The following is a 16230-nucleotide window of genomic DNA, read 5'->3' on the forward strand; positions in this document are numbered from 1 at the left end:
TCTCTCTCTCTCTCTCTCTCTCTCTCTCTCTCTCGGCCTCTCCCCATAGATTGTGCTCGCTCGCGCGCGCTCTCTCTCTCTCTCTGGAATAAATAGATAAATAAAATATTTTTTCTGAAAAGTTTAACTTAGAGGCCCTCTTATATCTTAACATGGAATAAAAAGTGTATCAATTGTAAGTAGGCGGCAACTGCAGTATATAGAGCTAAGATGATGATGACCTGGATTAGGCCTAGGACACCTACAAAAAAGGATAAATATAGACAAGCAGATGTTCTAAGGTATTAAAAGATGAAACAGAACTCAGAAACCTAAGTATGAGTAGGAAAAAACTGAGAAGGATGGAGAATTCATTCAATTATTTAATAGGTATCCTACAGAGTCCCTTCTATGTGCCAGAAAAATACCCTAGAAGACTATAAAATCATTAATATAAGAAAAAGGTGGTGCTAGTGAAAATAAGTGAAAAGCTAACAAGTTGAGTAGTGTTCTAGGTGGGAAATATTACAGGATCAATTTTACCATAATCCAATGGACATTTGAAAAAAAAATTACCTACAGATAGTAATTTTTTTATTAACAAAAAATTACTTTCTACCTGGGCAAAGTGGGTGAAGGGGAAGAGAAACAGACTCCAGTCATGCTCTGCTCCAGAATTAAAGAGCAGAGCATGAGTAATACAGTTAATGATACCGTAATAGTCATGTGACGGGAAAGAAGCTGTACTTGTGGTGAACACAGCGTAAGACATAAACTTGGCAAATCACTAAGCTGTACACCTGAAATTAATGTAACACTGTGTGTCAACTCTATTCAAAATCAAACCCGAACAAATCACCTGATTACAGATGTCTGACAAGCAAGCTACATAATACTAGGTAAGTCATTATTAATAGAATACAAATATAGGCCAAACTCCTCTATAGCACTGCTAGTAAGAAATGCATAACCTCAGGCTTCACTAAATTACAATGTACTTACTACAATTCCCAAGTAATTCATATGCATAATAATGTTTGACAAGCACTGACCTCCAGGATAACCTTCCAGATCTAGGAATCTAGGATTACTGTCTGGTTTACGATTCTGAGACTTTCAGGGTACCTGGGTGGCTCTGTCGGTCAAGTGTCCAAATCCCAGGTCATAATCTCAGAGTCGTGAGACAGCACCATGTCTGGGTCCACAGATTCTTTCTCCCCCCTTCTGCCCTGCCCTTGGGAGGCTGTGACACTTATTCTACCACGTGTTCCATACCCTGCCTCAGCCAGCGTGACTGGGTAGCTTCATCCAGGAAGAACAGACTCTTCTTTCTTCAGCTCCCAAGCAAGGGTTACCATATCTCACCGGGGGGGCTGGCCACCATCATTTCTTATCCCCTCCAACTCCAAGTTTAAAAGAAAAATTGCCTGATCATATAGCTGACAGGCTAGGGTTTCGTCACCTGACTGCCACATATATGGTAGAGGTTCTACTGCAGGAATGGCAGGCCAAGAATACTGGGGTCCCAATCACCCTCAGCCCTGATCACTGGTAGGGCAGATTCCATGCAAGCAGAGAGGGGAGCTGAGAAAAATCAAAGGATAGCACCATGCCCAGCATCCAGAAAAGTAGCTCAGAGATTTTGCCTAAGAGGCCATTCATAAGAAAGCCCTCTCTGCAAAAAATGTGTCTTCATCTGAAACAGAGGGTGCAATGGTTCAAACTTAAGGATGTTCCACAAAACAACAGTTCCTCTTAATTAAGGCCCTGTCTTTATATTTCCAAAGTCTATGCTTATTCCAAAAAACTAGTCATTAATAATAAAAAAAAAAATGAGGTACTCACAGTATGGTATTATAAATTAAAACCTCGTTGCCATAATTTCTTAATTCTCAGAGGGTGAAAATACCTAACTCAAAGGTAAGTTGTGAGAACAAAACTAAGTAATGCATATAAGCATTTAAACACGTAACTCAGGAAACAGTAGATACTTAATTAATGTTAAGTAGTTCTCACATTCCTTTCCCTATTTTAAAAAAAAAATCTAAAAAGAAGAAAGTGTAAGGAACATACCTGTCTGGCATTCTTTGTTTTGTGTATGTGGTTTGCAAGAGGTGGCTTTAGTCTGTGTGATAGGTTTGCACAATAAAGCTTTATTCTTCAAAAGTCTTGGGGGCTGGGAAGGTGGCAGTTTCAGGGCATCTGTTTGTGTACTAGCCTAGTAAAAAAAGAAAAAAAAAAAAAAAACACCAAACAGGTTTTTAAAAGCTTAGCATTAGTTACAATAAATAAATAGTATAATTTCAAAGAAATAGTATATTGAAATTACATAGAAGACAGAGAACATACTACATATGTAAGAAATACAATATTCCTGAAATAGCAATAGTAATATTCTGATAACTATATATTTACTCTGTATCTAATTACCAGTTCTATTTACCAAGAAAAATACTATTTCTATTGTAAGACATTGGGGGCCAGTAACAATAGGCTATGTTTAAAATGAGAACTGTTATTTCCTGAGTTGGGTCTTATAAGATTTTGTTTCAAGGTAACTAGAAAAAACAGAATCACTTATGATCACTTAAGTAACTTGACAAAGGATGTTGTGAAAGTTATCCCAGAGACCAGAAAACACTTTAGAAATTCCACTGTTCTAGTCATAAGTTTTGCTCGTATTTATTTTTTCTTTTTTTTTTTTTTTCTTTTTATTTTTTCTTTTAAGAGACAAAAAGGTATTGAGTGAAAAAATAGGAATGCTTTTATAAAGATAACAAATGTCCTTAAATAAAAAAGTACATTTTATAAATATCTCATTTATAATCTGACTACATTACAAAATGCCCCAAATATCTTTTATGCCTGAATTCTGTAAAACTTAATTCTCTACAACTAAAATTCAATCTAACAAAAACAGCCTTCAGTAACTACACAGGAATAGCAAGCAGCCAAAGAAATCAAAGTACATAAAAGACATAATTAACCAGAATATCTTGTTCCCAAATATTAAATGAGCTTATGAAATTTATATAATAAGGAATAAAGCAGGAAAAATTAGCATTGACATGTTCATACTATATAAAATTGGAAAACAAATACAGTGGCAATACCAGTTAAAAGAATAAAACTTACATCCCCAATGATTTTCGCTGTTACTGTTGGAACTGCACCTGATATAAATTAAAATAAATATTTAGGATCTTACACAATTATTTAAATAGCATTTAAAGCTGATGGTGGAATGACAGGCACAAAATCTCATAATAAAAACACGTATTATCTTAATTCACAAGAAGATAGCAAGTAAAGTATTACATGAGAAAAAGAGATTTGGAAGTGATGGAAACATTGTTTAATGCCCTGCAACTCACAGGGAGCCACCACTCCAAATACAAGGGTGTCAAACATATTTTTATGTTTTTTATATGATCATTTTTGATCACCAATGGAAAAAAAAAAATACAACCTGACTGTATTCAACTTCAAAAGCCAAGATAAATGTTTTCAAATCAGACATACCTTGTAAGACACTGTTAGAATTCACTGTGGGCTGAGCAGCAGGAGCACTAGCTAATGATACTACATTAGCTATAACTGGAGTTGAATCCTTTCTTAGAGACGGGGGCCCTGCTGAAGCAGCTGGCACCATGGAAATACTTGCTAATTAAATAAGTAAAAATAAAAAAATCTTATGTAATTTATATGCACATACATAGATATCACCATTTCAAGGAGGTTAAACAATGACTTTAGTAAGGTTAAATTCTGTTAGAGCAAAAAATCACTTTAGGATTAACTGGGGTTTTCTCAATTTTTTAACTTAGTGAAACTTAAAAGTATTCCATGTACTTTCTCCTACATAACTACACATGTGGTACATTTAAAAGGCCATGTGATTTAGAGTCTATGTCCTTTGTTATATGCTCAAATCCTTTTTAAGGAAGTCAAGGTATATATACCCAGTTACAAAACATTAACTACCATTCTTTCCCATCATTCTCACAGAGTTTATTTAATTCAATGTGCTCAGAGAAAACATAATGAACTCATTTTTACAAAGCCTTAATCCAACATGTTAAATAAAAAAGGGATTTAAATGTTAATGTCATTTGAACAGAATGAAATTTGTATTTCATGAAATTATTAACAATTGTTTAAAGTTCCCAATCTGGGGATCCCTGGGTGGCGCAGCGGTTTGGCGCCTGCCTTTGGCCCAGGGCGCGATCCTGGAGACCCGGGATCGAATCCCACGTCGGGCTCCCGGTGCATGGAGCCTGCCTCTCCCTCTGCCTGTGTCTCTGCCTCTCTCTCTCTCTCTGTGTGACTATCATAAATAAATAAAAAATTAAAAAAAAAAAAAAAAAAAAAAAAAAAAAAAAAAAATAAAGTTCCCAATCTGTAGAACAGTAATTGGTCCCTGTCACTGATCAAAGACTATAAAGTTTAATTTTACCTGCATTGTTTTGTGAAGGTGGGTCACACATACTCTGCTGATTACAGAACATCAAGATACAAAGCAGGTTACAGAAATGTTTCATTTCTCCTCGCCATTTCAAGGACTCGCTGAGTTTACCCTGTCGCTTACAACCATCACATTTGGCCATCTGATTATGAAATAAGAAGACAGTAAAGAAGTAAAAAACAAATTGCTGTGGCCTGACAGGGTGAAAGCAGTACATATATTGCCAAATGAGGAAATTAATTTAAAATCTAGAACACAAAAATGAAGCTTAGCTCCTCTAACATGGTAAATACTTATTATTCTGTTATTTATACTAAATACTAAAAGTCACATTATAGAGATGCCAATAAAGAGTAGTTAAAAAACATAGTGAAATGAAAGTAAGACCTATATTCTTCAAAAATTTCAGAAGACCAATTCATTTTAGTTAAATAATAAATTAATACGATGCTAATTTTAAATACTTTAGTCTTAAGACTGATATATCTTCTATAAGGAAATTAAAACAAAAAGAATGTAACTTCAGTGACATTAAAATTTTCTTAATACTTTTATTAATACTGCAAGTCATACAATACATTTATTTTTTAACATAATACATTTAATACTTATAAGTTTTAAATCATTAAATTGCCCTTCATACTACACCAAAGAATAAAAGAAGGAAATAATGTATGCCCTAACTTGAAAAATCACAGGAATGTGTATTATATTTACCTGATAGAATAGAACTGTATATTTGGACATGCATTCTTCACAACAGAACTCTTCTACTTTCCCCCCCAAATTACTCTGTACCAATTTGGGAGATGTCTGTAAACAATAACTGCACATTTTACAGTGATTTCCCCAGCGTTTTGCCAAGTCATGTTTATAAAGCAATTTGCAACCTAAAAACAGGAAAGACAAAATTAAAATGAGAAAAAAATATTAAGTATCTACATCTTTAAATACCTTGTGACAATGTTTTCACACTTGGATCCTTAACCAATACGTAGGATCAAGAGATTAAAGGATCTAGACAACCATTTTTTTTTTAAATAAAGACAGGATAGAAAAAATTACAGTGCATCACATATAATAAAAGCCAGGTTTGTTTCGTAAAACTTTTGTTTTACTTGGGTAGGTGATAATCTACTTGGGTCACAATGTAAAATGTATTTTCTTTTGTGCTGTAATCAAAAGATTTGAAAGCCACTAGTCTAGGAAGCCAACTGTGTACAATTCTAGAATAAAACAAAACAGTTTCAACATAAAAAACAATCATTTAAGTAAAGAAGGTAATCTACCTCACACTGATTTACCTACTCAGAAACATGTCTGTTTAAAACAATGCAAGTATAATCTTATGTTGCTAACAAAAGTTAGTTCTCTTCAGATATAAGTGCAATAAATAAATAGGGAAGCCTGGATGGCTCAGTCGGTTAAGCGTCCAACTCTTGGTTTCAACTCAGGTCATGATCTCAGAGTCCTAAGATCAAGCTTCGTGTCCAGTTCCGTGCTCAGCAGGGAGTCTGCTTGAGATTCTCTCTCTCTCTCTTCCTCTCCCTCTGTCTTTCCTCCCCCAATAAATAAATATATCTTTTTTAAAAAGTGCAATAATGACAAGATCCCTACCAATCTAAGAACGTGAAATGTTTATCACATCACCACTATCTTCTGTAATACAATTCAACCATCTTTTCCTTAATTTTGACATCTATATGATATGAAGGACTAGCTCAGGAAAAAAGTACACCAAGTATAAACAAAACAAAAGGCTCTGTGGTTATACACAAGGGTTAAATGAGATAAACTTACACAGTAACAGCTTAAATCATCAGTTACTTTTAAAAGGACCAACATGCTCAATAGGTAAGATGATCTTGCTTTACCTTCACTACAGAATGACTTGTCAGCACCTGAGAATCGCACAGTCTCCTTTACAATTTTCTCAATTTTACAATATTCACACATTGCCATTACATTATTTATTTTCTTATATTCATCAGAACAATTCTTGCCACAGAACTGAAACATTTTACCCTGTGAAGAAATAATCATCAAGTACTAATTAAACATTTGGTTTATCTTTTGGAAATCCTTATTCCCTCTTACTTTCAAAACAAGTAGTGGAATTTTGAGAGATGAAAAGCCAGAAATGATTTTATCGATAGGTCATTTTGTACTCAAACCCTTTATCAAGATCCTACTTTACCTTATAGTCAAGAAGTTCCGGTTTTGTGGCAAAAAGGCGGTTACAGTGCTGACACTTGAGTTTTACAACATTTCGTGGGAACCCAACATGCTGGGATTGGGCAGCAAGTCGCTGGAGACCAGCTGCAGCAGAGCTACTGATGGAGGTGGGAGAAACAGCAGAAGTATTACCCCCTCCTGAGGACACGGTTGAACCTGTGGGGATGCTTACAATTACTTGGCCCTGAGACAAGGGCACTACTGAAGAATTCATTCCTGTTGGTTTGTTGAACAAATTCTGAAAAATGAAACAAGATGATCAATGTGAATCATTTGTTCAAATAAATATGCACTGAGTGCCCATGTGTAATGAGCATAGTTCTAGGTATTTAAGACACACCTGTGAACAGGCAAAATGCCCTACCTTAGAACAGCTTATCACTGAAGGGGTAGAGAGTCACTTATATCCAAAAACTACAATAATTTAACTAATAATTTTCTTTTGTATTTAATTTTTTAACTTTTTTTTTCTTAAGTAATGTCTATGTGCAAAGTAGGGCTCAAACTCATGACCCCAAGATCAAGCATGGTATGCCCTACTGACTGAGCCAGTTAGAGAACCAAACTAGTAATAACTCCCTTAAAAATATCCTCCGGGGATCCCTGGGTGACTCAGCAGTTTAGCGCCCCCTTCAGCCCAGGGCGTGATCCTCGATCCGGGATCGAGTCCCACATCGGGCTCCCTGCATGGAGCCTGCTTTTCCCTCTGCCTGTGTCTCTGCCTCGCTCTCAATCTCTCTCTGTGTCTCTCATGAATAAATAAAATATTTCATTCATAAGAAAGAAAGAAAGAAGGAAAGGAAAGGAAAGGAAAGGAAAGGAAAGGAAAGGAAAGGAAAGGAAAGGAAAGGAAAGGAAAAGGAAAGGAAAAGGAAAGGAAAAGGAAAGGAAAAGGAAAGGAAAAGGAAAGGAAAAGGAAAGGAAAAGGAAAGGAAAAGGAAAGGAAAAGGAAAGGAAAAGGAAAGGAAAAGGAAAGGAAAAGGAAAGGAAAAGGAAAGGAAAAGGAAAGGAAAAGGAAAGGAAAAGGAAAGGAAAAGGAAAGGAAAAGGAAAGGAAAAGGAAAGGAAAAGGAAAGGAAAAGGAAAGGAAAAGGAAAGGAAAAGGAAAGGAAAAGGAAAGGAAAAGGAAAGGAAAAGGAAAGGAAAAGGAAAGGAAAAGGAAAGGAAAAGGAAAGGAAAAGGAAAGGAAAAGGAAAGGAAAAGGAAAGGAAAAGGAAAGGAAAAGGAAAGGAAAAGGAAAGGAAAAGGAAAGGAAAAGGAAAGGAAAAGGAAAGGAAAAGGAAAGGAAAAGGAAAGGAAAAGGAAAGGAAAAGGAAAGGAAAAGGAAAGGAAAGGAAAGGAAAGGAAAGGAAAGGAAAGGAAAGGAAAGGATCCTCCCAATAGATAATGTGGATATAACAACGCCATTTAATGTTAAAAGAAGGCAGGTAAATGACAAGCATCCAAATACAGCAGGAGTCAAAGAATCCAAGTTTACCAGGACTGAGACAGAAGTGTAGGCAATCGGGGAAAGAGCAAACGCATACCAAGTTCGCAGACTACATAGTAGTCGCCTCAGACTGGAGAAGAGGAAGATTTCTGAAGCATACCTGGAATGCGACAACACAGCTATAGCTGCAGAAGTTGCGTATACTTCCATCTGACATGGCGAGGTGATACTGCGGGATTGCTGAGGTTTTGCAACTGTTACACTGCACTTGTACACCTTAGCAAATTAAAATAAAAACTAATGAATAATATATACAAATATACACATATGTTTGAGAAAATAAATATTACCCAATATATGAAAATTCAAAGGCCAGGTCAAGTTGCAGGAACTGAAACTAAATCATGTCACATACAGACAAAAACTAACTTAACAGAAAAAATATCTCTTTTAATCTATAGTTGGTACAATCTACCCTGAAACTACATAATAAATGAAATCTTGAAATTAATCAGGTGTGGATAAAAAAATACATTAAGAAGCCATATGAAATTCTTTTGGTAAAGGGGAATGCACAAATAGGCAAGCAAATAAATAAACATAAATTAAGCAATCAAAGCAAGAGGTGATATTTTACAACACAGATCTGAAATATTTTAAATTTGCCTTAAAAATCAATTAAATTTGGACAAAAATCCACTATATAAAAAAGCAATAACCATAATTTTTGTCAACTATTATACTTATATAGTTTATGAAACCAGTATTACCTGCAGAAGTAACCATTTTAACTCTGTAAGCAGATAAGCAATTAACAGAACAGAAAAGCTCTGTCTTTCCCAAGCTATTGGTATTTTCAATCATTTCTGCTGAGGATCTCAATGATTTGCAAAGCGCACATGGTGTAATTTTGGCTGATTTCTATTAAGAGAATAAAATAACATTCATTTTTACCAAATTATAAGTAAAAGCATAATTCTTTGAAATGTTTATACTTAACACTGTTGAAATATTTTAAATTAGTGGCTTTCAAACTTTTACGATTACAATCCTCAGTAAGAAATAAATTTTAAAGTGACCCAGTACATAATTCTGAAGTTCTGTTTGTGTATGATACATACATATATGTACATAAAACTAAAAAAAAAGTTTCACAAAACAATATAAATCATGTTAACATGTGATGCATTTTTATATTTTCCATTCTACTGTATTTCATTCCAAAACTAATGCTGACCACAACCTGGCAATTAATTTGGGGATCTATTAATTGACTATAATGTAGTTTCAAAAATGATATTTCTAAAAATTACACAACAGGGAATTCATGTTCTTACACTATGCTAAAAATTAGAACTCCCCTACAGAAGGTGCTATATAAGGCAATAAAATGTGAATTCAAGAGAATAAACTTAATAGAAAATTCACTACCAATTTTCTACCACTAATAACAACAAAGCACACAAAGCAATAAGCAAGTAAGCAATAAAGTGGGAGCAACTTTGGAGATCACAAGTGTCTAAATATAAGCAATGAGTCAGTTATCTTCAGTTCCCACTAAATTAGGGACCCAGCAGCAAATAATGCTAAATACTAATAACATTTCACACATTCAGAATAACTTATGAAGTATATCCAATACCCATGATCTCTGTGAAGTTTTGCTGATAGTCTCATCTTGTTCTAGCAAGTAGAACCGATCATGTTTCCTCTGTTCCCTGCTATACACCATAATACTTCCATCACAGCATCTCCACTCAGTTATTAATCTATCTCCTCCAGGAGACACATAGCCCCTCAAAGCAGGAATCACATCTAATGTTTGTTCAATGAGTTATACATGAGGATGGAAAGAAAGCAGCAGATATGACCAACTTCAATACACCAGGTTGTATACGAGGTGCTTTTCTCATTCTTACTTCACATAAGCCTAACAGCATCCCAATAACAGTAATAATACAATACCCATTCACAGATAAAAAAATGGACCCAGGGAGTTTAACTGCTTTCCCCATGGTAAAATTCTATTTGAATAGAGTCAAGGAATAAAATCAAGATCTGCTTTACTTCTAAATTCATGTTCTTTCTCTACACCACAGTACAGGTTAATATGTGAGATATTTAATAGATATTGGCTAACTGAAAAATAATAAATAAATTTAAAATTAAGATGATTCAACGTATTTCTCCTTCTCTTGTGGAGTATGAACCATCTTTCAATGGACTGATTCCAAGTAACTTTTAGTACTTGATACAGTATCAGGAAAATAGTCCTTTGGACAAGGATAAGCTCATGAGGATACTGGGTTCCCCCCACCCCACCCCCACTGGGTTCCCCCCACCCCACCCCCCCCCCCGCCATGAAAGCAAAACCAGGTGTTTCTAGAGGAAGGAATGTGCTTCATAATAACAAGAAATAAATGGAAACACCGTGTAACTGAAATTTCCAAATTCACTGCAAAGTATTAAGAATGCTTTAAAAGAAACTTCTCAAAAAAAGAAACTTCTCAATCAACATTACACTCACTCATCATGGTAGACTGTATAGAAATTTATTATTTTAAGGAAAAGAATGATCTGCTAATTCACTGAAACAGGAAGGCCCTGTAAAATTCAAAATATAGAAGGTTCTTACCACTCCTTTGGATTTATGAATATTAAAATCTAAATTTACTAACAAAATACAAATATAGTAAAAATGAAACTGCATAAAAGGCATTTGTCATTAGCATTCATCCAATTCATCTTCTATAAACTTCATCAATTCACAAAATAATATATAATTTACATTTTTTTTATTTCATGAAGAAAAGGAAAAACCTTTTAAAAACAATTAATGGTAAGATTTTCATTTTCTGAATTGCAATTTCATCTATATGGAACTGATTGAAAGAATATATATGTAACTTGGACCTTACCTTGTCAAATAAAAAAGTATAACCAAAATATATTTCAAAGACAGCGATTCACCAAAAAGATGAGAATTGGTATCTCTGGGAGATGCATTATTTTTCTTCTTTGTGCATTTTCAAAATAGTGTTCAAAAACATGAATCATATTTGAAATACAAATGCCATGCCCTAAAAGCATGTATTTCAAATGTATGAAGAAAAAAAACATGCCACTTTAAAAAGATTTTTCATACACATTCATTTGACAAGTACTATTTATCTGTAAAAATATTAAGTTAATAATATGATCTTAGTATTTTTGTTACAAGATTTTCATAAATCAGTTCTACCAAAACATGTAGATCCTCCTAAAAGGAACAAAAGCTTTGGGGTTAAATACAATCACGTACCTGCTTATATGCTGTGACACACGCAGAGCTACAGAACTTCTTAGACTGGCCCTCTATCTGAAGCATGTGGCACTGCCCAGAGCCACTGTAACAGTATCCCCCACAGTTCTCACAACAGTTCATGGTGAGGTTGTTGGCAGAGCGAAACTTGGAGAAGCAGGCATCACTGCAAAGTTTATGTACCACATTCTGGTAATTAACTTCATGTCGAATCTAGGAATTAAAAACCAACATACCAACAAGCAGAGACCATGAAAAGCTGTTTTCAACACAAATATTAGACTCTCTCTGCATCCACCCCATAAAGTAAGAAGACTTACAACAGCATTCTTCTGACACATGCTGCATTTGGTTGAAATGCTGTTCGTATTTATGGTGACAACAGGTTTCCTTTTCAGTTCATATGTTGATAGACATGACTGACTGCAAAAATCTTTACTAGTGGTGCTATTTTCAAACTGGGCACTGATCACATCCTTTGGATTTAAAATATCTCTAAAAATGATAACAAAATAAAATAAGCCACAGTATCATTTGAATTTTCCTTTTTGTGAGTTAAAACAAAACAGAGGCAATTATATATATGTATGGAAAGGGCACTGATTTAAATGAGAACACTTGGGTTTTCCTGGGTAAACTGATGAATTGTTCTAATCCTTAAGTTCTATTCTATAAACAGAACACATGGCTTACTTTATGGAACTGCTGGGAGAATTAGTATACTGTTTCAAGACTAAAAGGATATATATCCAACAGCTATCATTCATTATCTCTAGTAGATGGGATCGTAAGAGATGTTTATTTTCTTCTTTCGGCTCTTTTATATTTTCAAAATATTCTTTGAAAAGATTATTACGCTCAAAAAAATTTTTAAGTACCATCTTTTAAAAGTAAAAATACAGGGGCACCTGGTTGGCTCGGTGGAGCATGCAACTATTAATCTTGGGGTTCTGAAAGAGAGCCCCATGTTGGGTGTACAGATTACTTAAAAGTAAAATCTTAAATAGATGTAAAAATACATTTAAATCTACAGTGTAAAAACAAAAACAAAACAAAACAAAAAAAAACAACAAAAAAATCTACAGTGTATATTCCAGCATGGTTATATAAAATTGAGTGCTTCTATTTTTAAATAATTTAACTTGTTAAGTATTAGTAGCAAAAGCAATTAAGATTAAAACACTTTTAAAGCCCCCTACCACACCACACCTTATCCTATCCCAAACCAGTGTTCACACAATTCATTAATTAGTTTAAATGTAAACCATTTTAAAAGCCAATGGAAAGGGTGTCTGGGTGGCTCAGTTGACTAAGCAATCAACTCTTGATTTCAACTCAGGTCATCATCTCAGGGTCTTGAGACTGAACCGGAGTTGCACTCTGGGGCTGAACCTGGAGCCTGCTTGGGATTCTCCCTCTCCCTCTCCCTCTGCCCCTCCCTGGCTCATGCTCATGCTCACTCTTAAAAAAAAAAAAAAAGAAGAAGAAGAAAGAAAGAAAAAGAAAAAAGAAAAAAAAAAAAGCCAATGGTGAAAAAAAAAATACCCTGATAAAATTTTCTAAATGGTGTCTCTCTCCTGAGTATACACCAACATAATAGTATATGAACCATTATAACTCAATCTTGCATCTTAAACAGATTATACTAATAGAGCACTTTTTAGAAAAGATTACAAATATCTCTGCTTCAATAAAATAGTAAACATAATAGGAATCATCACAAGGAACACCTCATACATTGTAATATATAATTCCATACCTCATCTTCTATATTTAGTAGCTCCAGGCTCTTCTACTTCCAGATTTTTTTTTGCCTTCAGTTATTTGTTAATTAGGTTTTAATATATTTCATTTATAGAGGTATTTATTGAGCACTTATATTGAGCCAGGCACTAGCTACACGCTGTGTCACAATATGGTACAAGTGTGCACTCAAGGAGCTCACAGTATATTGAGACAAAAAGAGAAATGATGTATAAAATACCATAAGAAAAGCATTCTTAAAATATAAAAGTGAAATAATTATGAAAAAGCGTAACGTATAACAGAAACAGAAATGATGAAACAATTATTTCAGACAATACGTGACATGAAAGGCCATCCAAAAGGTGATGTTTTAGCTATGTTTTAAATAGTTTTCTAGAAAGTTAAGGGGATAAAGGTTGGGAGCAGCATGGAAGGATAAAAGTAGGTATATTTCTCACTCCCCTCAGTATGCTTAGCATCCAACTACATTACAGCTTATTGATTACATCCAATTTCAAATATGAAAAATTTAGAAATGATACAGATAATCTTGAAATAGTTACTTCTTTGAGTATCATTATATATCAAGTAATCTGATCTTTTTAATAGTATTTAAAAAAACTATCCTCCAAATTACCTCTTTAATGTAGGATTTGAAAACTTTTTTAAAAAAACAAAGTGTTAGGTCCTTATTACTAAGGAATCCTGAAAATTAAATGATGATTAGCCAAAATACAGAGTTAAGGTTAAATTCAAGATGCTAAGGGCTATGGTTAATAATAAAAGATTAAGAAAAATATAACTGTTACTTCAAATAGCTAATGAGTTTCTTTTAACCAAAGTGCTGTTTCTATATTTCTACTGGTCTATAAAAATAGCATTAGCTCTATCAGGAAGGAAATCTTTTCTATTTCTACCCATTCAAATTAAATTGAAATTCTTCTTGGGGTTCTTCAAGGTATTAATTTACAAATTAAACCTGCTTGACTATATGGACTACATGGGGGCAGAAGAGTGGGGGGGGGGGACAAAATTAATGAGGTATAGGACACTGAGGAAATCTTTTAAATTCTTTGAATCCAATTTCCTTATATTTAAGGTACAATTGAACAATTCATAGTCAGATAAACTAGACTATCTCAAACTGCTGTAATGACTATGTAATAACAAAAACAGGGGCTCCTGGGTGCTCAGTCAATTAAGCATCTGATTCTTGATCTCAGCTCAGGTCTCTATCTCAGCATCACTGAGTTCAAGCCCTACGAGAGACGGGGAGGGGAGAAGACAAGGGAAGGAAAGGTAAAGTGATAAAAAGGAGATAAAAGAGTAGTTCAGGAAGTAAAACACAATGTAAGGAAAATCAAGACTGTTCAGGGGTTGAGGGCTCAGCAACAACAGAAAAGATATCCTAAAAAATGAGAAGGGGAAAAAAGTCAGAAAGCAAAGGGGAAGAAAAGGCAGAGGTGGCAGGCACATAAGGAGTACCTGACAGAGAATACTAAGAGGCAAATGGAAAAGAACAAGGCATGAAGGAAATGACAGAGTAGAATAGATATAAGTGAATGAACAAAGAGGTAGAAGAACAGTTAAGAGTCAAGGAATGACAGGTTGAAAACACAGAAGATTTATGAGTAAAACCAAACATAGCAAAAGACAAATGTAATCTTAAAGGATAACTGAACTACATGAGATCAAGATGGATAAGATATGACATGTAGGTAAAAATGACCTGCTCCAGCTAACACTAGGCAAACTAAAGGGATATAATAAATTTAGATGAAAAGAATAGTTATGTATGCAGAAGAATTTAAAAACACAGGCAGAAAGAAGGCATACATTTTAAAACTTCTGTGAGTTTCCTATGGTCATTTTAAGATCCACTGATGTATCTCTGAAAGTATCTATGAGTATTACTATGAAAAAAGAAATAAAAGTGCAATTTTAGAAAGTGCCAATCACCAAAGTAGAATTAAATAAAGAAGCACAAGAGGAAGTTTATATGAAATTATCTCATGGCAAAACAGAAAAAAAAACTATAAAAAATTACAATTTTCAAGTTGATTTAATCTTAGCATCTGATAATGAATATACTACAATACAGAAATGAACTTTTAAAAGTATGTTTATAAGTCTATTTTCATTAAATCAAACATGAAACATAAAGAGAGGCCATATAACTAACTTCCAGAAAGACCTATAACCACATTCAAATTTCTTTCAAGTCTCTAAAATGCCTTTTTCCAATTAAACCAGAAGAGGGAGCATCTTCTTCCCTTTCCAGAGAAAGGGAAGGGTCCACGTGAGGAACTATAAACACAAATACCTAAACTAATAAATCGTGGCTTGAATAGCTTCATAATAGAGGCCAAAGTGTTTCAGAATAAGAGTATTATTCATCTTTCTCTGACTTATGTAAGCAGTTTCTAACAGTTTACCAAATCAGGCAAAATGAATTCATATTCTTCACAAGTATCAGGATGACCTTATCAAGATCTAAGGACATATTCTTTTGATATTAAACACTGAAATGGAACCTCTTAAGTAGTTCAGAGATACTAAGAAGATAAAAAACATACACACTTGAGTCCTTTTAAAGATAAGAAAAGTATTAACTGAATTCCAATTAGATAACAAGATACATAATTTCAAATATTTGTGGATTTGAGTTATCTATTACCTATAAAATACTATGGTATTACATGACCTAAATGGTATTATTTTTGTTTTATAAAGCATCTCAACTAACAAGAATGGAAAGGCTTGTTTCAAAAGCATCTCTTAATATATAAAAGGCACATTATTTGCAGTTAAAATAATCTGAGCACCAAAAATAAATAATAATAATAATAATAATAATAATAATAATCTGAGCATCTAGTATTCAGAAAAACAGAGGGGGGCCTGGGTGGCTCAGTCAGTTGAGTGTCCAACTCCTGATTTCGGCTCAGGTCATGATCTCAGGGTTGGGAGATTAAGCATCTCAACATCAGGCTCCAGGCTCAGCGGGGAGTCTGCTTGAGATTCTCTCTTTTCCTCTCTCTCTTCCCCTCCCACCTGCTTGCTCTCTCCCTCAAAT

At 34.2% G+C, this 16230-nt stretch overlaps 1 protein-coding gene across 12 annotated transcripts in view; it reads right to left on the reverse strand.

Moving 5' to 3' along the window:
- ZMYM4 (zinc finger MYM-type containing 4) overlaps positions 1 to 16230 on the reverse strand; it is a 140885-nt gene that overhangs the window by 30459 nt on the left and 94196 nt on the right. For all 12 annotated transcript variants that reach the window (XM_077844792.1, XM_077844796.1, XM_077844793.1 and 9 more), the window contains 11 exons: positions 11729 to 11903; positions 11409 to 11621; positions 8878 to 9028; positions 8268 to 8383; positions 6642 to 6917; positions 6319 to 6469; positions 5162 to 5334; positions 4436 to 4586; positions 3502 to 3642; positions 3115 to 3152; positions 2053 to 2197 (listed from right to left, as the gene is read on the reverse strand). In XM_077844792.1, coding sequence (XP_077700918.1) covers positions 2053 to 2197; positions 3115 to 3152; positions 3502 to 3642; positions 4436 to 4586; positions 5162 to 5334; positions 6319 to 6469; positions 6642 to 6917; positions 8268 to 8383; positions 8878 to 9028; positions 11409 to 11621; positions 11729 to 11903 — 1730 coding nt within the window. The remainder of the gene's footprint in view (positions 1 to 2052; positions 2198 to 3114; positions 3153 to 3501; positions 3643 to 4435; positions 4587 to 5161; positions 5335 to 6318; positions 6470 to 6641; positions 6918 to 8267; positions 8384 to 8877; positions 9029 to 11408; positions 11622 to 11728; positions 11904 to 16230) is intronic.

The sequence above is a fragment of the Canis aureus genome, chromosome 13 (assembly GCF_053574225.1).
Source record: "Canis aureus isolate CA01 chromosome 13, VMU_Caureus_v.1.0, whole genome shotgun sequence".
Taxonomy (NCBI): Eukaryota; Metazoa; Chordata; class Mammalia; order Carnivora; family Canidae; genus Canis; species Canis aureus.